The 27,104-nt window shown below is 44.3% G+C and overlaps 2 protein-coding genes and 1 pseudogene across 3 annotated transcripts in view; 1 reads left to right on the forward strand and 2 right to left on the reverse strand.

Annotated features, from left to right (window-relative positions):
• Positions 1-235: 235 nt before the first annotated feature.
• The window catches only part of LOC120363098 (HLA class I histocompatibility antigen, alpha chain G-like), a 113,675-nt gene continuing 86,806 nt past the window's right edge, over positions 236-27,104 (reverse strand). The window contains exons 6-7 of one of the 2 annotated variants that reach the window (XM_074398334.1): positions 8,314-8,346; positions 236-363 (exon numbers count right to left, since the gene is read on the reverse strand). In XM_074398334.1, coding sequence (XP_074254435.1) covers positions 251-363; positions 8,314-8,346 — 146 coding nt within the window. In that variant the 3' untranslated portion in view covers positions 236-250. Of the gene's footprint in view, positions 364-8,313; positions 8,347-8,789; positions 8,907-27,104 lie in introns of those variants that run through there. The other variant, XM_074398335.1, reaches the window with a different exon arrangement.
• LOC141584372 (patr class I histocompatibility antigen, B-2 alpha chain-like) lies at positions 9,309-10,215 on the reverse strand. Its single transcript, XM_074398367.1, has one exon. It carries the CDS (start codon positions 10,151-10,153, stop codon positions 9,920-9,922), a length of 234 nt encoding a protein of 77 aa, XP_074254468.1. The 5' UTR covers positions 10,154-10,215; the 3' UTR covers positions 9,309-9,919.
• LOC141584367 (uncharacterized) lies at positions 10,248-12,617 on the forward strand (annotated as a pseudogene).

Genomic DNA, 27,104 nt, shown 5'->3' on the forward strand with positions numbered 1-27,104 from the left:
GTAAGAGATTATCTAATGAGGATAATTTATTTGGAGTGAAAATGTTTGGCCTTAGGAAAGTGCTTTGCTTTCCTAAAGTGGATCCTGCTTACCAGTAAGTACAGAGTTTTTGTATGTGTGAGGTGGAGTTCTCAGCAGAGTAATTAAAGATATCTCTAGGAACACCACACAGCTCATGTGTAGCTGACTGACTCACTCATCTGCCACCCCAACTGAAGGAAGGAACTGTATTCTTACCTTGGCCCCTCCTTCAGCTGCATTCCACTGGACATGGACCATGACAAGTGTGAAGCTTCCAGGGTTTTCCGTTGCTCTTGCTGCTGTTGTGGAGCCTCCACTGGTGTGACTCACACCCAGGTGAGCCTAGAGGAAGCTGAGTGTCCCCTAATTCTCAAGGCCAACATTTTTAGTGAACCCAGACTAAACCCCTAGATTCTCAGGGACTCTGACTTTCAACTGTGGAAGGGAAGTATCCATCTCACTCTCTCAGGTGTGATGGTAATGACATATAATATAATGTATATATACATAATTATAATTTATATATATATAAATGAGATAATCAGCATTCCATAAACTGATTATATTTTTAGTGTTGACTTCATTGCTCAGCTGAACACTGTAACAGAAGGATGAGTCACGGATTGTAGAGGAAGAATTGTTTTTACTCTCTGAAAGAGCCATCAGCAGGCATTTCTGCCATAAGGACTTCAAATGAGAAATATGTTTTAGGCTGAGATTGGCAGAAGGTCTGAAATCTTTTTATTATTATTATTTTAAAGATGAGATCTTACTATGTTGCGAGGCTGGTGAGCAGTCACTATTCACAGGTGTGATCATAGCCTCAAACTCCTGAGCTCAAGCAATTCTCCCACCTCAGCCTCCTGAGTAGCTGGGACTACAGGTGACTGCCACAGTGTTCAGCCACTTTTCATTGTTATTTTATTTCAAATGTTTTATTTTGAATGTTAAAATATATGTTTCTACATTAGAAATGTGAAAATATATTTGATTACAGAAGACTTTAAAATGCACAGATCAATGCCTGGTTGAATTTTAAAGAAAATAAAATGCACAGAAGAGAGAAATACCACCCAGGTCTCCCCTCAAAAAAACCACTGCTATTATATTATTATTATAATTATTTTTTATTGCATTTTAGGTTTTGGGGTACATGTGTACCTATGCAAGATTGTTGCATAGGTACACACATGGCTATTATGTTATTAAACCTTCCTGGAATGTAGTGTGAATGGTGGTTCCTGGAGCTGTCTTTTGCAGTGGTGCTGATTTCCATTCTGTTGTTTTCTATGTATATATTTTTGTATATGCTTTCATTGTACCAAGTTGCATTCATAAGTTGTGGGTTATCTTTTATTTGATAGCGTCTCGGTCCTGTCTGCAGTCACTGAGTGAAGTGGTATGATCTTGTCTCACTGCAACCTCTGGATCCCGGGTTCAAGTGTTTCTCCTGCCTCACCCTTTTGAGTAGCTGGGACTACAGACATGAGCTACCAAGCCTGGCTAATTTAGTATTTTTAGTAGAGATGGATTTCACTTGTTGGCCAGGTTGATCTTGAACACCTGACCTCAAGTGATCCACCCACATTTGCTTCCCAGAGTGGTTGTGGGTTATTTTGAATGTTACTTTTTGGAAGTGTTATTATGCAAGTAGTTTTCCACGTTGTAAAGTCTGCATAGAGTTTACAGACTTTTACAAGCTGCATCTCATCTCCAACAAAGAGATGTGGCCAGTGTTCTTGTTCCTTTAGATCCATTTGCTTTCATTTTGTCTTTTGATAAGTAATATTTTGAGAACCATGTTTGTATGTAAAGATTCTTCTATGGTTGTGATTTTAAAAATTCATCAAACGACTCAGCTCGGGCATGGTGGCTCATGCCTACACTCACAGCACTTTGGGAGACAGAGGTAGGCAGATTGCTTGAGCCCATGAGTTTTAGGCCAGCCCAGGCAACATGGAGAAACCCTATCTCTACAAAAAAATGCAAAAGGATTAGCCAGGCTTGGTGGTGCATGCCTGTAGTCCCAGCTACTCAGGTGGCTGAGGTGGAAGAATTGCTTCAGCCTGTAAGATTCAGGCTGCAGTGAGCCTTGAACACCTCTGCACTCTAGCCGGCGAGCCCCTGTCTCAAAAAAACAAATTATACACTATTAAAATGGTAAGTATTAAGCCAGTGTCTGTGAGGGTGTTTCTGGAAATGATTGGCATATGAGTGGGTGTACTTAGTGGAGAAGATCCTCCTCACTGTGGGCAGCCGCAATCCAATCACCTTGGGGCCCAGATAGAACAGAAAGACAGATAGAAGGCAAATTTCTCTCTGCCTCTGTCTTTGTCTCTGTCTCTGTCGCTCTCTCTGTTAGTCTCTCTCTGGAGCTGGGGTTGGGACACCCTTCTTCTCCTGCCTTGGACATCAAAACTACAGGTTCAATTGTCTTTAGATTTTGAGTCTTGCACCAGTGTGCCCCTTTATCCTCCTGCTCCCTTTTCTGGGTCCTTGGGCCTTTGGCCTTGGACTGAGCCCGCTACTGGCTTTTCTAGTTCTCCAGCTTGCAGACAGTCTGTTGTGGGACTTCTCAGCCTCTATCCAATTGGCCCAATGAATCCCCTCTCTATCTATCTATCTATCTATCTATCTATCTATCTATCTATCTATCTAATCTATTATTTATCTATCTGTCCATCATCTATCTGTGCTCTTGGTTCTTTCTTTCTTGGTAGTCCTAATAAAGAACAGACAATAATGAGAAATATATGCTTAGGCTGGAAGACTGGTGGTGGAGGTGGAAATGGCAGGGGATAGATTTCAGAGAAGGTCACTGGACAAGACCTTTCCTAAAACTTGACCATGTGACATTTGGAAAGAGACATTAATGGTGTGAGGAGTGAGCCATGTGGATCCCTAGAGAGCAGGTGCGTGTGGGAGTCACAGCAGGGGCAGGTGGCAGAGACAGGACAGAGCAGACAAGAGGCTGGTGTCAGTGGAATCGAGTGAGCTGGGCTGAGGGTGGTGAGATGAGGCCAAAGTGGCCAGAGGGGCCCTGTGATAAGGAGCTCATAGGAAATGGTGGGAAAGTGGGGTTTCACTGTGCCCAAGAAGGGAAGGGGTTGGAGTGTTCATAGGATATGCTCGAATTGCCATTTGAAATGCACACTGGTCTGTTGTATTGGCATTGGACCATGGGCATGAGAGGCACTAGGCAGCCCAACTGAGAGGCCCGTTCAGTTTACTATCCTAGAGATGATGGTTTTGGTGTGGAAGCGGCAGAGGAGTAAGAAGTAATTGGATTTAGTGTTGATATGTATTTTTTAAATTGTGGTAAAACATACATATCATATAATTTACCTTCTAACAATTTTTTTCAGTGTACAATTCATTGGCATTAAGTATATTTACAATTGGTGGTGGTTACAAAAACACCAATATGCATTTCCAGAGCATTTTCATCATCCCAACAGAAACTGTTCCCATTGTTCCTACCCTCGACCCCTGGTAACCTGTACTCTACTTTCTGTTTCTTTGAATTTGCTTATTCTAGCTGCCTCATACAAGTGAAAAATCGTATTTGTCTTTTTCTGGCTTATTTCACTTATACTGCTTTGATGGTTCCATCCAATACAAATATTATTTACTTTTAAGGCTGAATAATAATCCATACACATGTGCACCATGGTTGTTTAGTCATCCTCTGAAGGACATTTGGGTTGCATCTACCATTTGGCTATTGGGAATAGCGCTGCTATGAGCATGAGTGCACAAATATCTGTGTGCCTACCTGCTTTAAATGTTTGAGGGTATATGCCAAAAAGTGGAATTGTTGGGTCACGTGGAAATTCTATTTTTACTTTCTTGAGGCAGCATCACACTGTTTCATTGGTGGCTGCACCATTGCTCACTCTCACCAGCAGTGCACAGTGTTCCGTTTCCTCCACATCCTCTCCAGTACTTGGACTAGTGAAGCTGAGCATTTTGTGATGCCTTTCTTGGAATTCCTTATTGTGTATCTTCTCTGGAGAATTGTCTATTCATGCATTTTATCCATTTTTGAATGTGACTCCCTTGCTATTGTTAAGTTGTAGTTCTTTATGTAGTCTGGATATTAATTCTTTATCAGATATGTCATTGGCAAATATTTCTTCCTATTCTGTGCATTTTCTTTTCACTCTCTTAACAGTGTCCAGTGATGTAAAAAAGTTTTTACATTTTGATATAGTTTAATTTGCCATTTTTATTTTATTATTATGCTTTTGTTACCTGCCAAGAAACCACTACCAATTCTAATGTCCCTAAGATTTTTCTCAGCATTTTCTTTTAAGAGTTTTACAGGTTTAACTCTTAAGGTCAGTTCTTTAAGCCATTCTGATGTAATTTTTGTATAGGGTGTAACAGAGGGGCAAGAATTTTTCTAGTATCATTCTTTTGCATGTGGCCATCCAGGTTTCCAGCACCATTTGCTAAAACACCACATGTTGGAGTGGGGCCGATCCATTTGTAAGATGCACTGAGCACTAATACATGGAAGCACCATGCATTTATTTGTCTTTCCTCTAGAGTTGTTTTGAGAAGGTTTTCACTGACAACCCAGCAAAAATAAATGCATATGACCTCCCATAAAATAAAATTCAAGTAAAATTATAAATATTGAAATGCTAAGACTGGAGAAAGATTAGAACATCACTAGAAAAGCCAAACATAGGCTGAAATGGAGGGTTGATGTTCACCTTGCTGCACATTCTGTTGGCCCACCATCTCTATGCTTATTGCATAAAAGAGCCACAGGGTGAGGTGAGAGCTCACATAACCAGTCCCTGGTTTTGTGCTTCAGTAACAATTTCAAATTCTCTGCTTAGGAAGAGTAAGAAATTTAACTGAAAAATGTTGAATGTGAAGTTGGCATCTACAAAGTCGAACAGTGAGTAGTGTCAACATCAGGAATCCAAGGAGATTCTATCTTTTTACACAGAAATGTCTCACTCTGCATTGCTGAAGGGAGCAGGTCCCTTCAGGAGAACTTCATGATGAAGAGAAAAACGCTATATGATGTAGAGGTTTTCTGCTGCAGCCCTTAATTTCACTGTCCTTTTTTCTAACTGAAGGTCTCACAAAGTTTTATAGGTTCAGTTGTTTCACCTGGGCGCAAATTTTTTTGTTTTTGTTTTTGTTTTTGTTTTTTTTTGATGTTGTTTATTAGAGCTTCTGGCTGGAGCTTAGAGAAGTGACGTGAATATTTTGCCAAAATGGTATTTCTTTGCTGGAATTTGAAATCCATGAACACTCTTTCCTGCTGTATCCCCAGAGCAGGTTGAGTACCTTGCACTTCTTGTCAGAACTTCACTAGAAGTGGTAGAAGATTTGGAGTTAGAGCGTCCCTCGATCTCTAGCCTTTCTTTAGTTCAGAGGATCGCAAGCTGTTGGGGGAAGAGTGGTGTCTTGAGTCCCTACTGATCTGATTAATATTACAATTCAATGTCCTGTAAGGAAGTCACATGTGGACATAACATCACTTCTGCATGCAGTGTCATGGGATGGTGGGTTTCAGGGCCCCAGGTTAAGAGCCTAAGCACTACAAGCATGGAGCTAGAGCTCTGGGAGGGGAGGTATGGCTCGGATGGAAATTAGTCTTGTCCTTTAGTTCTGGGGCCTTTTCACTCTTCACACAGTTGGTGTTGGGCATCTGGCAGGTGCTGATGTTGATGGAGTCAAAGGAGCAAACTGGCCGGGACTGGGAAAAACAGGGTTGGAGAAATAATTAAGGTATAATTTTTTTTTTCAGGGTAAGTTATAGCTTGAAATCTGGAAAGGCTGAAGAAATATCCCCCTACCCATACCTGTTTTTCCCTTTTCCCTCAAGCCTTGTTTAGCCACAGGACCAGTGCCAACACCAGGGGGCGTGCACAGACTATGAGGTCAAGGCACAACTGGGATTGTTCGTGGTGGGCTCCTGGGTGCCTGACTTAATCAGGGGAGCCAAGACCCTGCAGTCAGGTGGCCTGGATTCAACCTGCAGCTCTGGTCCTACTGACACTTTCCCTCCTGGTGCCTCAGTTTCTTCATCTGTGAAATGGTGAGGACATTACAGCACTTACCTCTGGGGCAAATTTCTCAACAGCAGCACTATTAACAATTTAGGACAGAGTCCCTTCTGGCCTGGGCTGTCCTGTGCACCGTTAGAGGTCTGCCAGGAGCACCCCAATCACCCCCTCCCACTAATCCCCATAGGACAACTAAAAATATCCCAGGATTTTGAGGTCTCCTTTGGGTCTGGAAGCTGCACTTAGGCACTTTTCCACCTGACACTTCATCTCATCTGTGAGATGGTCTGTGGGCCTTATGCTTTGGTCCACATATGGCCACTTTAAAAGAAGGATTCTGTCCATCTTTTAAACAAATCATTTTCTTCCTTTATCTCTGCATTCAGTTATTCCTTGCATACCCTTTGTTTAGTATATCTTGAAATGTATAAGTTCCAATTCTAGTAGCAACTCATGATACCTGCTATGACCTCAGTAGAGCTCTGATCCCTTCAGCACAGGGAATGTATTCTTGATTCTGCTCTGGACGATGTAAATATATTTATTTTGCTTTACTTGTTTGACATGTTCCTCGTCTGTAAAATGTAAATGTGGACATGGCTTGAACTACTAAGTGGTTTAATTTCTTCATTCCCCTGATATTTGTTGTATTCTTACTGCAAGTCAAATACATGGCATGATATTGCTTCCTTGATCACACCACATCAGGTGAGAAAATTAGACATTTTAGCCAGCTGGGGGGCCTCATGCCTGTAGTCCTAGCTACTCAGAGGGCTGAGGCTGGAGAATTGCCTGAGCCCAGGAGTTTGAGGTGACAGTGAGGTATGATCTCACCAATGCATTTCAGCCTTGGCAACAGACCCCGTCTCTGAAAAAAAAAGTAAAGACATTGTGAGCTGTCTACATGGACTCTGTGTCTCACAAGATCCATGTCCTGTAATTTTTGTAAATGTCATCTCTGGGTGGTTTCCATGAAGGTGTGTCTGGTATTTATTTTCTATCCTTTTACTTTCAGCTTTTCTGTACCTTCTACTGAAATTATGGCTTTTGGAAACAGCCTAGTTATTTATTTATTGACTTATTTTTCTGCCTCGGCACTAATCCTCTTGTCATTGGAATATGTGAGTCCATTATGTTTAATGTCATTGTTGACCTCATTGGGTTTAAGTCTGTACATTGTCATTTGCTGCTTTCTAATATTATGTCTTTTTGGCTCAACTATTTTTCTCTGTTGCCTTCTTTAGATGAATAAAAACGTTTGCATTATCATAGTCTTCTGAGTAAGTGTTCTAGTTACAACTTCTCTTATTATTTATTTAATTATCTGAGAAAGCACAATAATCCATGACTTATTATAACCAACAGCAGAGCATAACTTCCCTGACTTCCACCTACCTTGCAGACAGCCCAGGGGAGAAGCAGTGCTCTGGCTCTGAGACACAGGGGATGGAAGCAGGAGAGTAACTGGATGGTGAAGCTGTGGCTGCAGAGGCATCCGGGCCCCTCACCTGCACTCCTCGTAGATGTCTCCTCCACTGAACGCCTGCGATGCCCTCTCCTCCGTATGCTCCTGCCAGAGTCTCCACATCTTCACTAACAGCAGCTCCACCCTTCTACTCACTCAGTCCAACACTGTGGGTGTCCTTGATTCTTCTTTCTCACACCACAGATACAATCCATTAGCAAGGGCTGTGAAGTCCATCTTCAAATTTATCCAGAATCTCATCACTTGCCACCATTTCCCCTGCTCACACCCCAGTCAAGGTAACCAGTGTCTCCATCCTGGAATACTGCGCTCCTTCTCCACTTATTCCCTGCTGGATCACTTGTCTCCCACCTCCCAATTCTGTTTTCAGCACAGAAAAAAAGCACAAGTCCTACCATGTCCCCTTTTCAAAACTGTCCTCTAACTCTCTATGTCATTCAGAACAAAGGTCAAAACCCTTCCCACACCCTCCAGGCCTCCCTGCTCTGGCCACACCTCTGACCTCCTTTCAGTTTCTCTCTGTCCAGCCCTTCTGGCCTCTTCCTCCTTCCAGGAACACAGACACTTTCCTGCCCTAGTGCATCTGCACTGAAGGTTCCTGCCTAAAAAGAGCTTTCCCAGTCATCCTTGTGGACAGCTCCTCACATCCCTCAAATCTTCACTCAAAGGTCACATTTTCAACGAGGCCCATGCTGACCACCCAGCACAATAGCCACCCCCTGTTACGACCACAATATCCCAACGATCTCAGGAATCAGCCTCCTTCATACTTACTTGCAGCCTGAGAGTAGCTTCCTCCTTTTTTATCTGTGGGAAGAAAATATTCTGTGAGGGGTCAGAAAGGTGGCAGGGCCATGAGGTCCTAGAGGAACCTCCTAGTCTTGGAACCCAGAGAAATTTCCAGAAATGTGTGACTAAAGACTCAGGGAAGGATCAAGAAAAACAAGGAAAGCAGGTATGGGTCCTGGACCAACTGCCCTCCTAAGGACTGTCCTCAGCAGGGACGTTCCCTTGTGACCTGTGACTGCTGAAATCAGGTCCCCATCACAATCATCAAGGTGATACATCTGTCCTTCATTGTCACAGATGCTTTACACAAGAGTAAGTGCTGGCACACAGGGCCCAGGCTGGGTCGGCTCATGAGTGTGGATGATGCTTCCCAGTAACCAGGCAGGACACACTTCTACCCGGGGCTTGGAACCGTCAGTGGGACAAGAAATCTCAGACGCCACTCCTAACCCCTTCCTCACCTCAGCTCTTCTTCCTCCACATCACAGCAGCGACCACAGCTCCAGTGACTACAGCTCGAAGGACAGCCAGGCCAGCAACGATGCCCACGATGGGGATGGTGGGCTGGGAAGATGGCTCTGGGAAAGGAGGAGAAGGTGAGGGGCCCTGACCCCCAGGCCGCAGCCTTGACCCTGCTGAAGGGCTGCAGAGGGGCTCCTGCTTTCCCTAAGAGACATGACATCCCATCCCCTCCTTACCCCATCTCAGGGTGAGGGCCTTGGACAGCCCCTCGTGCTGCACATGGCATGTGTATCTCTGTTCCTCTCCAGAAGGCACCACCACAGCCGCCCACTTCCGGTAAGTTCCATTCCCCGTGGACCTGGTCTCTACCAGCTCCATGTTCTGGGTCTGGTCCTCCCCATCCTGCTTCCAGGTCAGTGTGATCTCCGCAGGGTAGAAGCCCAGGGCCCTGCACCTCAGGGCGGCCTCATGGTTAGAGACGGGGTGGTGGGTCACGTGTGTCTTGGGGGGCTCTGTAGGGAAGAGTCAGAAAATTCAGGCACTTTGCATCTCTCATGGGACATCCCAGCAGCTCCCACGTGACCATCCTGAGAACGGTCAGGACACGTGGGGTGGGGAAGGGAGCACAGAATCCAGACACCATCCTGGACACAGGCACCTGGGATAATGTCCTGTTCCTTGGAAAGTTCTAATCTCTGAGGGGGAACGGGGACTTCTGGTCCTGATCTGAGTGGAGGCCAAGGGACTCAAAGGAGCTGGAGTCAGACCCCCGCACACATTGAATGTGAGGCAGAGGACAAGGCAGGAGAGGAAAAATCTTGGTTCCCAACGCTGCTGCGGGGTCACAGGGAACCCCTGATCAGTATTCCAGGGATTGACTTCGCCTCCTTTCCCTCAGAGACTGCAACCCTTAATTGTATCAGAGAACAGGGCCGGCCCTCAGAGTCACTGTCTGGTACAGGATCTGGAAACCCAGGGGGATTCCTCTCCCTCAGGACCGGAGGGCAGGTGATATTCTAGTGTTTGTCCCATATTCCTTCCCTCCTTCTGCAAGGCCAGTCTGGGAGTCTCCAGGCGATCAGGGAGGTTCCCCCTGGCCCCTGGTATCCGCGCGCTGCAGCGTCTCCTTCTAGTTCTGCAGGTGTCTGCGGAGCCACTCTAGGTATGCGCCCTCCAGGTAGGCTCTCATCCTCTCAGCCCAATTGGCCGCCTCGAACTTGCGCTGGGTGATCTGAGCCGCCGTGTCGGCAGCGGTCCAGGAGCGCAGGTCCTCGTTCAGGGCGATGTAGTCCTTGCCGTCGTAGGCGAACTGGTCATACCCGTGGAGGAGGCGCCCGTCTGGCCCCCAGCTACAGCGAAACATTCTCTGGATGGTGCGAGACCCTGGCCCCGCCCCGGCGGTCAGCCCCGCCCACCGAGCCCCGCCCCCGCCCCACCCGCGGGGATTTTTGCCGAAACTGAAAATGAAACCGGGCACAGGCGACCGACTTTCTCCCTGGTTGAGGGTCTGAGCGGGTCCCGCAACTGCGGGGTAGATCTTGAACCCAGAGACTCAGGGCGACCCGGGCCGTCTGTGGGAAATGAGGAGGGGTCCGGACCTGCGCCCCGGGCCGGGGTCGCTCACCAGCCTCTCTCAGGTTGTCGTAGCCGCGCAGGGTCCGCAGACCCACTCGGTAAGTCTGTGCGTGGACCTTGTGGTTCCGTGTGTTGTGGTCCCAGTACTCCGGCCCCTCCTTCTCCACCCACGCCGCCCGCGGCTCCATCCTCGGAATCGCCGCGTCGCTGTCAAACGTCACGAACTGCGTGTCGTCCACGTAGCCCACGGAGATGCAGCGGGGCTCCCCGCGGCTGGGCCGGGATAAGGAAATGTCGAAATACCTCAGGGAGTGGGAGCCTGGGGACGAGGAGGGGCTGAGACCCGCCGACCCTCCTCCGGGCACGACTCATAGGGTCCTGCGCCCCCGCCCGGCGTGGGGGTCCTCACTCCTCTCCTCAGAGGCCGTTTCCCTCCCGACCCCGCACTCACCCGCCCGGGTCTGGGTCAGGGTCAGGGCCAGGGCCCCCGAGAGCAGCAGGAGGAGGGTTCAGGGCGCCATGACCCCATCCTCGGCATCTGGGGAGACTCTGAGTCCGGGTGGGTGACTGGGGACTTTGGAACCGGGACCGCGGCGACGCTGATTGGCTTCTCTAGAAACCCGGCACCCAATGGGAGTGGGAACTGGGGACGCGTCATGAGTATCCAGGAAGAAGAACCCGACACAGGTTGGGAGAGGAAGAGAAACTGCGGAGACGGGGAATCCGCAACGCTGCGCCTCCCAATCCATACACCGCCTTCCGGACCTGAGACCCTGAGAGCCACGCCTGGGCCCTGGGACTTCGCCCTGACCCCGCTCCTCCTGTGCCAAGCGCTCTGTCTCAATGTCTCCCTGAGTCTTGGCCCAGGAGCTGCTGAGAAACCAGAGAGAAACCCTCTGCATGGGCCGCGTCCCTCTCCCTCCACTTTTCATCCCGTATCCCCGTCCCTGAACTGGACTCCCTGCCTCCCACTCCTTACCTGTCCCCCTGGACTCTGCTAGAAGAAAACTCACCCCAGGAAGCTTGCTACCAGAGAGTGAGCTCGCCCTGGGAATGGAGGAGCAGAGACAAGGTTTTTTGTAGTTGTTCAAATATGGAGAATTTTTGCCTGAGAGCATGAGATAGCATAGAGACTAGTTTGCTTTCTGTTTGTTAACTACAGCGAGTAGCAGAATCTTGATAACTCCTGAATAATCGGGAACCTAATTGGCAAAAAATGTGACTTTGGCCCCTTAATATATAAATGTGTCTAAAAGCATTACAACAGGACTCATAAAGCTCGTTTCACTCTCCCAGACAATGTGTCTGTGACTCCCCCTTGTGGTATTTTAAATTTACCTTTACTCCATAGCCCTGAGTTTCTCTGTGAGTCCAGGACATCTCCGCAGTACAAAGTAGCACACTGTGTTACCGTATGTTACTGTACTGCTCCTGGTTAGGAGCCAGTACAGACTTCATTCACCTCACAGCCGCAAGTGTTCAATGCAGTCACAATGCCCCTCACCAGTGCTCATGCACTGCCTGTTTTTAGGAAGTGTCCACATCTAAGTGGTGTGTTTATTTTATAGGAACACTTAGTATTTTCTAAACCTGATTAACATAAACAACAATTAGTTTTAAGGCAGACCTACATAAGGTATTAAAGCCCAACTGCAAAGAACACCCTGAGAAGTTCTGTAGTTGAGTATATTAAAAATCCCAAATCATTTTACGAGACAAACATCATCCTGATACCAAAACCCGGCAGAGACTCAACAAGAAAAGAAAATTTCAGGCCAATATCCATGATGAACATAGATGCAAAAATCTTCAATAAAATACTGGCAAACCGATTGCAACAGCATATCAAAAAGCTCATCCACCATGATCAAGTAGGATTCATCCCGGGGATGCAAGGCTGGTTCAACATACGCAAGTCCATAAACGTAATTCACCACATAAACAGAACCAAAGACAAAAACCACATGATTATCTCAATTGATGCAGAGAAGGCTTTTGACAAAATTCAACAACACTTTATGCTAAAAACCCTCAATAAACTGGGTATTGACGGAACGTATCTCAAAACAATAAAAGCTATTTATGACAAACCAACAGCCAATATCATACTGAATGGGCAAAAACTGGAAGCATTACCTTTGAAATCTGGCACTAGACAAGGGTGCCCTCTCTCACCACTCCTATTCAATATAGTACTGGAAGTTCTAGCCAGAGCAATCAGGCAAGAAAAAGAAATAAAGGGTATCCAAATTGGAAAGGAGGAAATCAAATTGTCTCTATTTGCAGATGACATGATTGTATATCTGGAAGACCCCATCATCTCAGCCCAAAATCTCCTGAAACTGATAAACAACTTCAGCAAAGTCTCAGGATACAAAATCAACGTGCAAAAATCACAAGCATTCCTATACACCAGTAATAGACTTCAAGAGAGCCAAATCAAGAACGAACTGCCATTCACAATTGCTACAAAGAGAATAAAGTACCTAGGAATACAACTAACAAGGAACGTAAAGGACCTCTTCAAGGAGAACTACAAGCCATTGCTCAACGAAATAAGAGAGGATACAAACAGATGGAGAAAGATTCCATGTTCATGGTTAGGAAGAATCAACATCATGAAAATGGCCATACTGCCCAAAGTAATTTACAGATTCAACGCTATTCCCATCAAGCTACCACTTCACAGAACTGGAAAAAAACACCTTAAACTTCATATGGAGCCAAAAGAGAGCCCGCATAGCCAAGTCAATTCTAAGCAAAAAGAACAAAGCAGGAGGCATCACACTACCGGACTTCAAACTATACTACAAGGCTACAGTAATCAAAACAGCATGGTACTGGTACCAAAACAGAGAAATAGACCAATGGAACAGAACAGAGGTCTCAGAGGAAATACAACATACCCACAACCATCTGATCTTCGACAAACCTGACAAAAACAAGCAATGGGGAAAGGACTCCCTGTTTAATAAATGGTGTTGGGAAAACTGGCTAGCCATGTGCAGAAAGCAGAAACAGGACCCCTTCCTGACACCTTACACCAAAATTAACTCCAGATGGATTAAAGACTTAAACATCAGACCTAATACCATAAAAACCTTAGAAGAAAATCTAGGCAAAACCATTCAGGACATAGGTGTAGGCAAGGACTTCATGACCAAAACGCCAAAAGCAATGGCAACAAAAGCCAAAATAGACAAATGGGACCTAATCAAACTCCACAGCTTCTGCACGGCAAAAGAAACAGTCAGTAGAGTGAATCGGTAACCAACAGAATGGGAAAAAATTTTTGCAGCCTACCCATCTGACAAGGGGCTGATATCCAGAATTTACAAAGAACTAAAGCAGATCTACAAGAAAAAAACAAACAAGCCTATTCAAAAAAGGGGCAAAGGATATGAACAGATACTTTACAAAAGAAGACTTACAGGAGCCCAACAAACATATGAAAAAATGCTCATCATCACTGGTCATCAGAGAAATGCAAATCAAAACCACATTGAGATACCATCTCACACCAATTAGAATGGCGATCATTAAAAAAATCGGGAAACAACAGATGCTGGAGAGGATGTGGAGAAATAGGAACACTTTTACACTGTTGGTGGGAATGTAAATTAATTCAACCATTGTGGAAGACAGTGTGGCGATTCCTCAAGGACCTAAAAATAGAAATCCCATTTGACCCAGCAATCCCATTACTGGGTATATATCCAAAGGATTATAAATCATTCTACTACAAGGACACGTGCACACGAATGTTCATTGCAGCACTGTTTACAATAGCAAAGACCTGGAACCAACCCAAATGCCCAGCGATGATAGACTGGATAGGGAAAATGTGGTACATATACACCATGGAATATTACGCAGCCATCAAAAACGATGAGTTCACGTCCTTTATAGGGACATGGATGAACCTGGAAACCATCATTCTCAGCAAACTGACACTAGAGCAGAAAATCAAACACCGTATATTCTCACTCATAGGTGGGTGTTGAACAATGAGAACACATGGACACAGGGAGGGGAGCACTACACACTGGGGTCCGTTGGGGGGAAATAGGGGAGGGGCAGCGTGTGGGGAGGTGGGAAAAGATAGCATGGGGAGAAATGACAGATACAGGTGAGGGGACGGAAGGCAGCAAACCACACTGCCAAGTGTGTACCTATGCAACAATCTTGCATGTTCATCACATGTACCCCAAAACCTAAAATGCAATAAAAAAAAAAAGTATTATTTTTATACTGTTGCAACTTCTGCTTTGGAATTAACAACATCTTAACTGCATGCTTTTTTTTGATTTATTTAAAATTTATTGTCAAATATAATAAACTTAACGCAATGAGAACGTGAGAAAAAAAAAATCTGTAAAACAATATGTTTAAACCTGAGAATTCTGCTGCTTTCGAATTCTTTCCCTCTGCTCCTTCTCCTCACCTCCTGCTTCTCCAGCCCTTCCCTCCGTCCCTCTCATCCCTCCGTCCCCCCTCTCCCCTTAGTCCCCACCACCCTGTCACTCCTGAATAGTGGCTCTAGCACTGTCCCATTACCTGGTACGTGACTGTTCTCTCCACAGTGGTCCTGCTACTGTGAGTCAGAATGTGTCATTTCTCCACAGAAAACACTCCAGTGGCTCCACCTCCATCTTGTGAAGCTTCTAGAATGTCAGGCACATGAATATATGAGGGTATACCTGGTTCAGTGTAGGCACTAAACTAATTTGTGTTGACTGAGTGATTGAAACATGAGTGTGTTAAAATGGACCACAGAAAATTACAAAATGTAAAACACTGAAAACATTAAGCAAGACTTTATTTTATGTAACTAGTGTGTATATCAATTCATGAATTCATTCCATGAGTCTTTTGAGCCTGTGTATGAATTTTATAAAACTGGGTAACAAATTATTGCAAACATTGGCTTTAAACAACAAACATTTATTGTTGATTTCTTTATTTTTAGAGACAAAGTCTCCCTCTGTTATCCAGGGCGAAGTGCAGCCACATGATCATGGCTCACTGCAGCCTCAAACTCCTGGGCTCAAGGGATCCTACTGCCTCAGTCTTCAGAGCAGCTAGGACTGCAGGCAAATGCCACCATGCTCAGCTAATTAAAAAAAAAATTGTAGAGACAAGTGTCTCACTACATTATCCTGATGATCTCAAACTCCTGGCTGCAAGTTATCCCTGTGTCAGCTCCTCACATGTTAGGATCACAGGTGTGCACTACCACTCCTGGCCAAACAACACCCCTTGAGCTGCTTATAGTTGCTTAGTCAGAAGTCTGGGCAAGATGTGGATGAAATCTCTGTTCTGGACTTCCCAAAGCTGTGTTTTCAGTTTGAATCCTCCTTCAGGCTTATACAGAGAAGGCAGAATGCAGTTTCTGGCAGTTGTAAGACTGAGGTCACTGTTTGTTGCTGGCTGTCAAAGTAGAGAACAGTGAGGGCTGTGCTCAATTCCTGGTGCCCACCAGCATTCTTGCCTATACAGCCCCTTCATTTTCAAAGCCCACAGCAGAGGAAACCCCTCATGCTGAATCCCTCTCACACCGTGAATCTCTATGCTCAGGAAGGACCCAGTCCTTTCCTAGGCTCACCTGATTAAGACAGTCCACACAGAAAAAACCCAGCATAAAGTCAACTAATTGACACCCTTAATTATATCTGCTGAATCCCTTCACAACAGCACCCACATTAGAGTTGGTTGAATAACTGGGGGAAGGTGAATGACCAGGAGGTGGTTATTGGGGCCATCATAGAATCAGCCTAGCAAGGGTTGAATCTTTCTTTTATGTTTAATTGAGACACAGTTGGAAATTTAATTTCAAGTAAAGTGATCTTTGTGAACAGTAACAAAATACATCCTCTTCGGCCATGGATATTCCCCTTATGTTTTACACCTAAGTTACATGTTTAATATCTTTTAGTTAACTTAGGCCTGCTCTGTTTGCTCATGCCTGCAATCCTAGCACTGTGGAAAGCAGAGGAAGACAGATTGGTTGACTCTAGAAGTTCAAGATCAGCCTGGGAAACATGGTCAAACCCCCATCTCTATAAGAAAAATTAGAAAATTAGCCAGGTATGGTGGCTCATGCCTGTAGTCCCAGATACTCAGGAGGCTGAGGTCACAGGATCCCTTGAGCCCAGGAGGTCAACACTGCAAGTTATGGTGATCATGCCACTGCACTCCAGACTGGGTGACAGTGTGTGATCCTGTCTCAATAATAATAGTAATGATGATGATAAATTTAGAGCAAATGCAAATTAATGTCTAAATTAATGTGTAATAATACATACTTTCTTGTGAAAAATATTTACTATTGCATAACAAATTATGTAAAATTTAGCGGCTCAAAACAACAGATATTCATCATCTCCACAGTTTCCAACAGTCAGGAATCCAGGAGAGGTTTCCCTGAGTGCTTCTGGCTCAGTTCCTCTCACAAGGTTGTAGTCCAGTTGTCAGCCAGGGCTCCATCATCTGAGTGTTTCCCTGGGGCTGAGCATACACATGAAACATGTCTCAGTCACATGGCTGTTGGAAAAGGCCTAGTTTCTTGTTGTCTGGTCTCAAAAGGCCTCAATTCTTAGTCACATGGACCTTCCTGCAGGGCAGCTTATAGCACAGCAGCTGGCTTACCCCAGAGCTCATGATCCCAGAGACAGAGAGAGAGAAAGTAGAAGCCGCAGTGAGTTTTACATTCTACACCCGGAGTCACAAACTGTTACGTCAGCATTACTCTATCTGTTAGAAGTTGTATTAGCTGGTTCTCACAGTGCTATAAAGAAATACCGGAGACTGTGTTATTTATAAAGGAAAGAGGTTTAACTGCCTCACAGTCTGCATGGCTGAGAAGGCTGCCCCCAGAAACTTAACGATCATGGCAGAAGTGGAAGCAAACACATCCTTCACGTGGTGGTAGGAGAAGGTGGTAGGGGAAACCCCTTATAAAACCATCAGATCTCATGAGAATTCACCCACTATCATTAGAACACCATGGGGGGCAGGGCGTAGTGGCTCACGCCTATAATCCCAGCACTTTGGATGGCAGAGGCAGGTAGATCACGAGGTCAGGAGTTCCAGACTAGCCTGACCAAACACTGTGATACCCTGTAGCTACTAAAAATACAAAGAGTAGCCGTGAATGGTGCCACATTCCTATAATCCCAGGTACTCAGGAGGCTGAAACAGGAGAATCCCTTGAACCCAGGAGGCAGAGGTTGTGGTGAGCCGAGATTGTGCCATTGCACTTCAGCCTGGGCATCAGAGCAAGACTCCATCTAAAAAAAAAAAAAACCACCCAGCTTGTGGGAACCGTCCTCATGATCCAATCACCCCCAATGTGGTCCCTCCCTGAATATAGGGGGGAGTACAATTCACATGAAAATTCAAGATGAATTTTGAATTTTGAATTCTCTGGACCCCCTTTGTCCAGAGACTTAAGTGGGAACAGACAGCCAGGCCATATCAGAAGTGCATCATTAAGTCCAAGCCACACTTGAGAGAGGGAAGTAAGCTGCACCTCTGGAAGGGAGCAGTATTAAAGGATTTGCATATATGTTGAAAGCAAAATTGAAAGTACTGTTTCAGGATTTTGTAAATCAGAGACTTCGTTTATCTAATTTTTCTTTAATACAGTTTAAGATCTTTTAATTTTAAATAATGGTTTAACTTGTAATTTTATTTCATTTTAAGTTCTAGGGTACAAATGCAGGATGTGCAGGTTTGTTCATATGTAAACATGTGCCATGGTGGTTTGCTGCACATATCAACCCATCACCTAGATATGAAGCCTGGCATGCATTAGGTATTTTTCCTAATGCTCCCCCCTCACCACCACCCTCCCACAACAGTCCCCAGTGTGTGTTGTTCCTCTCCCTGTGTCCTTGTGTTCTCATTGCTCAGCTCTCAATTATACATGACAACATGTGGTGTATGGTTTTCTGTTCCTGTGTTAGTTTGCTGAGGATAATGACTTCCAGTTTCATCCATATCCTTGCAAAAAACTTGATCTCATTCCTTTTTGTGGCTGCATAATATTCCATGGTGTAGATGTACCACATTTTATTCATCCAGTCCATCATTAATGGGCATTTGGGTTGATTTCATGTCTTTGCTATTGTGAATAGTGCTACAATGAACACATACATGCATCTGTCTTTACAATAGAATGATTTCTATTCCTTTGGGTATATACCCTGTAATGGGATTGTTGGGTCAAATGGTATTTCTAGTTCTTAATCTTTGAGGAATTGCCACACTGTCTTCCACAATGGTTGAACAAATTTACATTTCTACCAGCAGTGTAAAAGCATTCCTATTTCTCTGCAACTTCACCAGTATGTGTTGTTTCTTGACTTTTTAGTAATTGCCATGCTGAGTGGCATGAGATGGTATCTCATTGCGGTTTTGATTGAATTTCTCTAAAGATCAGTGATGTTCAGCTTTTAAAAATATGTTTGTTGGCTGCGTGTACATCTTCTTTTGAGAAGTGTCTGTTCACGTCCTTTGTCCACTTTTTGATAAAGTTTTTTTTCTTTTCATGTAACTTTGCCTAAGTTATTTGTAAATTCTGAATATGAGAATTTTGTCAGAGGGATATGTTGAAAGATGTATTGAAAATTTTTTCTCCCATTCTGTGGAATGTCTGTTCACTCTGATGATAGTTTCTCTTGCTGTGTAGAAGCTCCTTTGTTTAGTTAAATCCCATTTACTAATTTTTGCTTTTGTGGCAGTTGCTTTTGGCAATTTCATCATAACATCTTTGCCTATGCCTATGTCCTGAATGGTATTGCCTAGATTTTCTTCCAGGCTTTTTATAGTTTTGAGTTTTACATTTAAGTCTTTAATCCACCGTGAGTTTATTTTTGTGTAAGGTGTAAGGAAGGGGTCCAGTTTCAATTTTCTACATATGTCTAGCCAGTTCTCCCAGCACCATTTATTAAACAGAGAATCCTTTCCCCACTGCTTGTTTTTTTCAGGTTTGTTGAAGATCCAATGGTTGTAGATGTGCAGTCTTATTTCTTAGTTCTCTATTCTTTTCCATTAGTCTATGTGCCTGTTTTTGTACCATTACCATGCTGTTTTGGTTACTGTAGCCTTGTAGTATAGTTTTAAGTCAGGTAGCCTGATGCCTCCAGTTTGTTCTTTTTCCTTAAGATTCTCCTGGCTATATAAGCTCTTTTTTGGATTCATATGAATTTTAAAATCTTTTTCTTTTCTAATTCTGTGACAAGCTTCTCTTTTTAAATTAGTGATTAAAATTTTAAGACATCATAGAGCCTTGGGTGCTGAGGGAAAAACAGTTTGAGGCAGAGAAAGGATATTCAGCAATATTTGAGTTTTTCTTGAAAATTGTAAGGTCTGACTATGCCTTGGACTGCATGGTGACCCCCATGAACTGGACGTCCACCTCTGGAGGGCCTTCTGGAATTAGAAAACCTGAAGTAGCTGGAAGGAAAAACAATCAACCCCTGTGATGACTAACCTGAGACATTCTTCTATTGTTTCTTATTCCTGCCTCAATTGACAAGGCCATTGGTTTTGTAACTAACCTTGTCCCAACCTCCTGACTCCACACCCTACAACCGCCTCCCAGCTTGCAAAAAACCACCATAAAATAACTTCTGTAACTTTCTACTGCCCACCTGAAACCTATAAAACCAACTCCTATCCCATCACCCTTTGCTGACACCCTTTTCCACCTCAGCCCACCTGCACCCAGGTGAATGAACAGTCATGTTGCTCACACAAAGCCTGTTTGGAGGGGTCCCTTCATTGAAAGCACACGTTTTAACATTTCGTGCCAGAAAACTGGGATGGGGGAACTCCTATGGGAGACCAAACCCCCATCCCTGTTCTTGTGCTCCCTCCATGAAAAGATCTACCTACCGACCTGGGACCATCAGACTAGCCCACAGACGCACACCACAGGCCATTTTGGTAAGCAGTGTCTCTTCTTTGCTTTCCCGTTTTGTTTTATCTTTTCCTTTCCATTTCCTCCCCCTTCCATTTTCATTGTTTTTCCACTGCAAAGACTAGGAAAATCAGTTAAATCAGGTTCTTCCGTGTAGTTCAGGACCGGAAAAATCCTATATATGTAACAGATCTGGGGACCCAGTTTTCCCCAGGGGTTTGACTATCATGGAGACGTTCACCCTACTCACTTGCCCACCAGGCTCAGGGCCCATATTGGAGGCAGGTCAGGCAGGTCAATGTAGACACACTCTCTTTGGCCACTCACCAATGAGGAGGTTCAACCCAGGCACAAAGAGAGACTTCTACTGAGTGGCTGGGTTGCGTGCACATTTTGCTTGTCTCTGCTGCCTTTTCAGAACCATGGGTGATCATCCGTCTTCTATCCCTTCCTCCTCTCCACTGGCCTGTGTTCTAAAAATCCTCAAGCCTCTTCAAATGTCTCCTGACCTAAAACCCAAATGTCTCATCTTCTTCTGTAACACTGCATGGCCACAGTACAAGTTAGACAACGGCTCTAACTGGCCAAAAAATGGCACCTTCAATCTCTCTATTTTACAAAATTTAGACAATTTTTGTCACAACATGGGAAAATGGTCTGAAATTCCCTACATCCAGGCATTTTTTTTACACACCCATCCCTCCCTAATTTCTAATCCTTCTCTTCCCTTCTGTCAGCCCCTCCTTCCTCTGCTAGTAACCCAGAATCCTCCTTGTCCATCAACCCTTCCAACCTTTCTCCCTCCTGCCTGTCCAAACCAGGTCCTATTCCAGAACCTAACCCCATCCCCCAGAGCCTTCCTCCTCTTCCTCTGCCCACAGCCCACCACCTTATGCCCCTCCTGTCACCTCCCCACCTCATACATGGCCCAGCTTACAGTTTAGTTCCTCAGCTACCTCCTCTGTCCCTGCCCAACAATTCCCCCTTCAAGAGGTGGCTGGAGCCAAAGGCATAGTTAGGGTGCACATTCGTTTCGCTTTATCCAACCTTTCCCAAATTGGCCACCGGTTAGAATTCTTTTCATCAAATCCTCCAATATTTAACCCAGTCCTGTAATCTCACCTGGAGTAATTTAAATGTCACCCTTACTTCTACTCTCACCCCTGACGAATGCTTAATAGGTATTTTATCACCCAGTCAGCCCCTGACATTACAAAAAGGTACAGAAATTAGAATATAGTCCTCAAACCCCACAACAGGAATTAAGAAACCTAACCTTCAAGGTGTTCAATAATAGGGAAAAATCTGCCCTACAACAGCACATCTCAGAACTACAGATGCTTGCCTCTTCCCTAAGACAAACCCCAGCCACACCACTGGCTCACAAAGACTTCAAAGCACTCAGACTGCAGCACATCCAGCCACCCCTTCAGGACTTGCTTCAAGTGTTGGAAACCTGGTCACTGGGCCAAGGAATGCCCGCAGCCTGGGATTCCTCCTAAACCCTGTCCCGTCTGTGCAGGGCTCCCACAGAAAGTAAACTGTCCAACCGCTGCTCCTAAAGCTCCTGGAGCTCCAATCCTGGGCTTGGTGGCTGAAGACTAACACTGCCCAAGCATCTCAGAATCCCCCCGGACCATCGCAGACACTGAAAGTCAGGTAACTCTTACTGTGGAGGGTAAGTCCATCCCCTTCGTAACCAACACAGAGGCTACCTACCCTATACTGCCTTCTTTTCAAGGACCTGTCATCCTGGCCTCCATGACTGTTGTGGGAATTGATGACAAGACCTCCAGGCCTCTCAAAACTCCCCGAATCTGGTGTCAATTAGGCCAGCACTCCTTTCCACATTCTTTCCTAATCACCCCCACTTGTCCAGGTGCCCTGTTAGACTAAGATATCCTAGCAAAATTGTCTGCCTTTTTAACTATTCCTGGGCTACAGCCACACTTGATTGCCACCCTCTTTCCCGAACCCGTATCTCCCTCAATAGCTCCCCTTATGTCCCCCTACCTTAACCCTAGGGTGTGGAACATCGCCTTCCCATCTGTTGCTACAAGTCACTCACCCCTCATCATCCCCTTAAAACCTAGCCACTCTTCCCCTGCCCAGCACCAGCACCCCATCCCACAAGAGGCTTTAAAAGGTGTAAAACCTGTTATTATCTGTCTATTGCAACATGGCCTTTCATTCACCCTCCTGCTTCTTCAGCATCTATACTCAAAGGGGTATAGTGTATCCCCTTCCAAAGCCCAAATTTCTTCCCCTATCCTAGCTGTCCAAAAAAAACAGACAAATTCTTTAGTCCAAGAACTCCGCCTCATCAATCAGATTGTACTTCCCAACCACTTGATGGTACCAAACTCCTGTAGCCTCCTATCTTCCATATCCCCTTTCGCAACTCACTATTCTGTTCTTGACCTCAGAAACGCTTTTTCTAAAGCCCAAATTTCTTCCCCATCTGTTATAATCTTTCACAACCATACACGTGTTCTCCCTGCCAACCATATCCAGTTAATTTCCCAACTCCCAACCCCATCCACTAAACAACAGCTTCTCTCCTTCTTAGGCGTTGTGAGATACTTACACCTCTGGATACCAGGATTTTGCCCCTGTAACCAAACCACTTTATGAAGCTATGAAAGTAAACTTTGCTAACCCCATAAACCAAAAAATTTTCCCTCATTTTTCTTTTGGTTGTTAAAGAAGGCCTTGGGGTAAGACCCTACACTAGCCTACACTAGCACTCTGCAACTCCCCTCAACATTTCTCTATCTACACAGCAGAAATAAAAGACTATGCTGTCAGAATTCTTCAACAGAAGCCAGGCCCACAGCCTGTAGCCATTTTTTTTTTTTACTTACTTTTTTCTTAAATTATACTTTAGGTGCTGGTATACATGTGCAGAACATGCAGGATTGTTGCATAGGTACACACAGGACAATGTGGTTTGTTGCCCCCATCCCTCCATCACCTATATCTGGCATTTCTCCCCACCAACCTCCACAACCCCTCACTGTCCCTCCCTTGCCCCCCCAGTACCCCCCAGTGTGTGATGCTCCCCTCCCTGTGTCCATGTGTTCTTACTGTTCAGCACCCACCTATGAGTGAGAACATGCAGTGTTTGATTTCCTGTTCTTGTGTCAGTTTGCTGAGAATGATGGTTTCGAGATTCATCCATGTCCCTACAAAGGACATGAACTCATCATTTTTTATGGCTGCATACTATTTCAGGGTGTATATTTTCCACATTTTCCTTGTCTAGTTTATCATTGATGGGCATTTGGGTTAGTTCCAGGTCTTTTCTATTGTAAAGAGTGCTGCAATGAACATATGTGTACATGTAACTTTATAATAGAACATTTATAATCCTTTGGGTATATACCTAGTAAAGGGATTTTTTAGTCACATGGAATTTCTATTCCTAGGTCCTTGAGAAAGCACGACACTGTCTTCCACAATGGTTGAACTAATTTACATTCCTACCAACAGTGTAAAAGTGTTCCTATTTCTCCACATCCTGTACAGCATCTGTTGCCTCCAGAATTTTTAATGATTGCAATTCTAACTGGCATAAGATAGTATCTCAATGTGGTTTTGATTTGCATTTCTCTAATGAACAGTGATGATAAGCATGTCTTCATATGTTTCTTGGCCTCATATATGTCTTCTTTTGAAAAGTGTCTGTTCATATTCTTTGCCCACTTTTGAATGGATTTGTTTGCTTGTTTTTTTTTCTTGTAAATCTGTTTTAGTTCTTTGTAGATTCTGGATATTAGCCCTTTGTCAGATGGGTAGACTGCAAAGATGTTTTTTCCCATTCTGTTGGTTGCTGGTTCACTCTAATGATTGTTTTCACTCTAATGATCGTTTCTTTTGCTGTACAGAAGATCTGGAGTTTAATTAGGTCCCATTTGTCTATTTTGGCTTTTGGTGTTTTAGTCATGAAGTCCTTGCCTTTGCCTATGTCCTGAATGGTTTTGCCCAGGTTTTCTTCTAGAGTTTTTTAGGTCTTACATTTAAGTTTTTGATTCATCTGGAGTTAATTTTAGTGTAACATGTCAGGAACGGGTATAGTTTCTGCTTTCTACACATGGCTAGCCAGTTTTCCCAACACCATTTATTAAACAGGGAATTCTTTCCCCATTGCTTGTTTTTGTTCAGTTTGTCAAAGATCAGATGGTTGTAGCTGTGGATAAGCAACTTCAGCAAAGTCTCAGGATACAAAATCAATATGCAGAAATCAATCATTCTTATACACCAATAACAGACAAACAGAGAGTCAAATCACCATCAAACTCCCATTCACAATTGCTACAAAGAGAATAAAATACCTAGGAATAGAACTAATAAAAGATGTAAAGGACCTCTTTAAGGAGAACTACAAACCACTGCTCAAGGAAATGAGAGGACACAGATGGAGAAGCATTCCAAGCTCATGGTTAGAAAGAATCAATGTCATGAAAATGGCCATACTGCCCAAAGTAATTTACCGATTCAACGCTATCCCCATCAAGCTACCAATGATCTTCACAGAACTGGAAAAAAACACTTTAAACTTCATATGGAATTAAAAGAGAGCCCGCATAGCCAAGACAATCCTAAGCCAAAGAACAAAGCTGAGACATCTGGTTACCTGACTTCAAACTATACTACAAGGCTACAGTCAACAAAACAGCATGGTACTGGTACCAAAACAGAGATATAGACCAATGGAACAGAACAGAGGCCTCAGAGGCAACACCACACATCTACAGCCTGCAGTCTTTTTATCCAAACAACTTAACCTCACAGTCCTGGGCTGGCCCTCATGACTATGTGCTGTAGTAGCTGCCACCCTAATACTCTTAAAATCCTTCAAATTCACAGGCTATGCCACACGTACCCTCTATAGCCCTCACACCCTCCAAAGTGTTCTCTTTACACTTCACACACTTACTTTCAGCCCATCACCTTCTCCAGCTTTATGCAGTTGCCCCTACTACTTAAACCACACCACAGAAAATCTCTGTTCTATTATGTTTTGTCTAACTGTAATCAAATTCACTGTACTCATTTCCTTTTACATGACTTGCTTTTGTTTATATTGTCAGTTTACACTTTTCCTCCAAGCAATTACATGTAATATTTCACTCAATCTGGCTCTCATTCTCTGCTCGTATCCAATATTGTTAATGAAAGGAAGTGGTTGCTTATAGATATCACACGCTTCCTCATACACCATGAAATCAAAAGCTCTCCCTCCACACAGTTACCCTACCAAGCCCCGCTACAACCTTTAACAGCTGCAGCCCTTGCTGGTTCACTTGGCATTCAGGTCTAAAGCTCCAGCCCCCTCAGAACACTTTCTCACCTTTTCAGTTTACACTTCCAATTCTGTCTAAGTCATGGACCTATTTTTTCCTCTGTGGTTCTTCTTACGTCTGCCTTCCTACCAACTGGACAGGCACTTGTACCCTAGTTTTCTTTACTCCCAAAATAGTTTACCAATGGGGACGAAAGCCTCCCTGTTCCCCTTGTGGTCCTGACATGACACAAGTGAGTCATTCCATTAATGCCCTTACTTGTAGGGTTAGGAATTACTACTGCACTCGGCACAGGGCTTACCACTTCAATTGGCACCTTCTGTAGCCTCTCTAATAATTTCTCTGCCAGCATTAATTAAATCCATCATTGTCCCTCCTTCAAGCTCAAGTAAATTCCCTAGCTGCAGTTGTCCTCCAAAACCACAGAGATCTTGATTTACTAACTGCTGAAAAAAGTCTTTGTCTATTCCTAAATAAAGAATGTTATTTTTAGTAAACCAGCCTGGCCTCTCATATAATGTCATCAGTAAATTAAAAGACAGAGCCCAAAAGCTTGTTAATCAGGCAAATGGTTATTCTGGACCTGGCTGGACTGGCTGGACACTCTCTAACTGGAAGTCATGGCTTCTTCCAGTCCTTAGTCCTCTAATACTATCTTTCTACTTAAACCCTATGTTTTTCCAATTAATCCCTTAATTCCTACAAAATCGTATACTCATGATAACCAATCAGTCAATACCATAAATCCTTCTTCTAATAATCTCACAATTGCACCCCTTCCCCAAGATCTCCCAGCAGTCTAAATTCTTTCCCATTTTTACGTTTCCATGCCACCCCCAATCCCACTCAAAGAAGCCCTGAGAATCATCACCCCATCACCCCTCTCTTGCCCGCCTTCCTAATATTCCACTGTCCTACATTCTTCATTTATTTTTCCTTTATATTACTAATATAAAAGACAGGAATGTGAGGTCTGGCTGCATCTTGGACTGCATGGTGACCCCTATGAACTGCACGTACACCTCTGGAGGGCCTTCCGGAATTAGAAAACCTGAAGTAGCTGGAAGGAAGAACAATCAGCCCCTGCGGTGACTAACTAACCTGAGACATTCTTCTATTGTTTCTAATTCCTGCCTCAGCTGACAAGTCCACTGGACTTCTTAACTAACCTTGGCCTAACCTCCTGACTCCACACGCTACAACTCCCTCCCAGCTTGCAAAAACCACCCTAAAGTAACTTCTGTAACTTTCCACTGCCCACCACAAACCTATAAAACCAACTCCTATTCCACTGCCCTTTGCTGACGCCCTTTTCAGCCTCAGCACACCTGCTCCCACATGAATAAACAGCAATGTTGCTCACACGAAGCCTGTTTGGTGGTGGGGTGGGGTGTCTCTTCATTCAAAGCGCTTGTCTTAACACAAATACCTTTAATAACAACGATCTTCTCTTCAGTGAGTTAACACAGTTGAGAACATGAGTAACTAGATCAAATAGTTCCAAGACT

Source organism: Saimiri boliviensis, chromosome 4 (assembly GCF_048565385.1).
Source record: "Saimiri boliviensis isolate mSaiBol1 chromosome 4, mSaiBol1.pri, whole genome shotgun sequence".
Classification (NCBI taxonomy): domain Eukaryota; kingdom Metazoa; phylum Chordata; class Mammalia; order Primates; family Cebidae; genus Saimiri; species Saimiri boliviensis.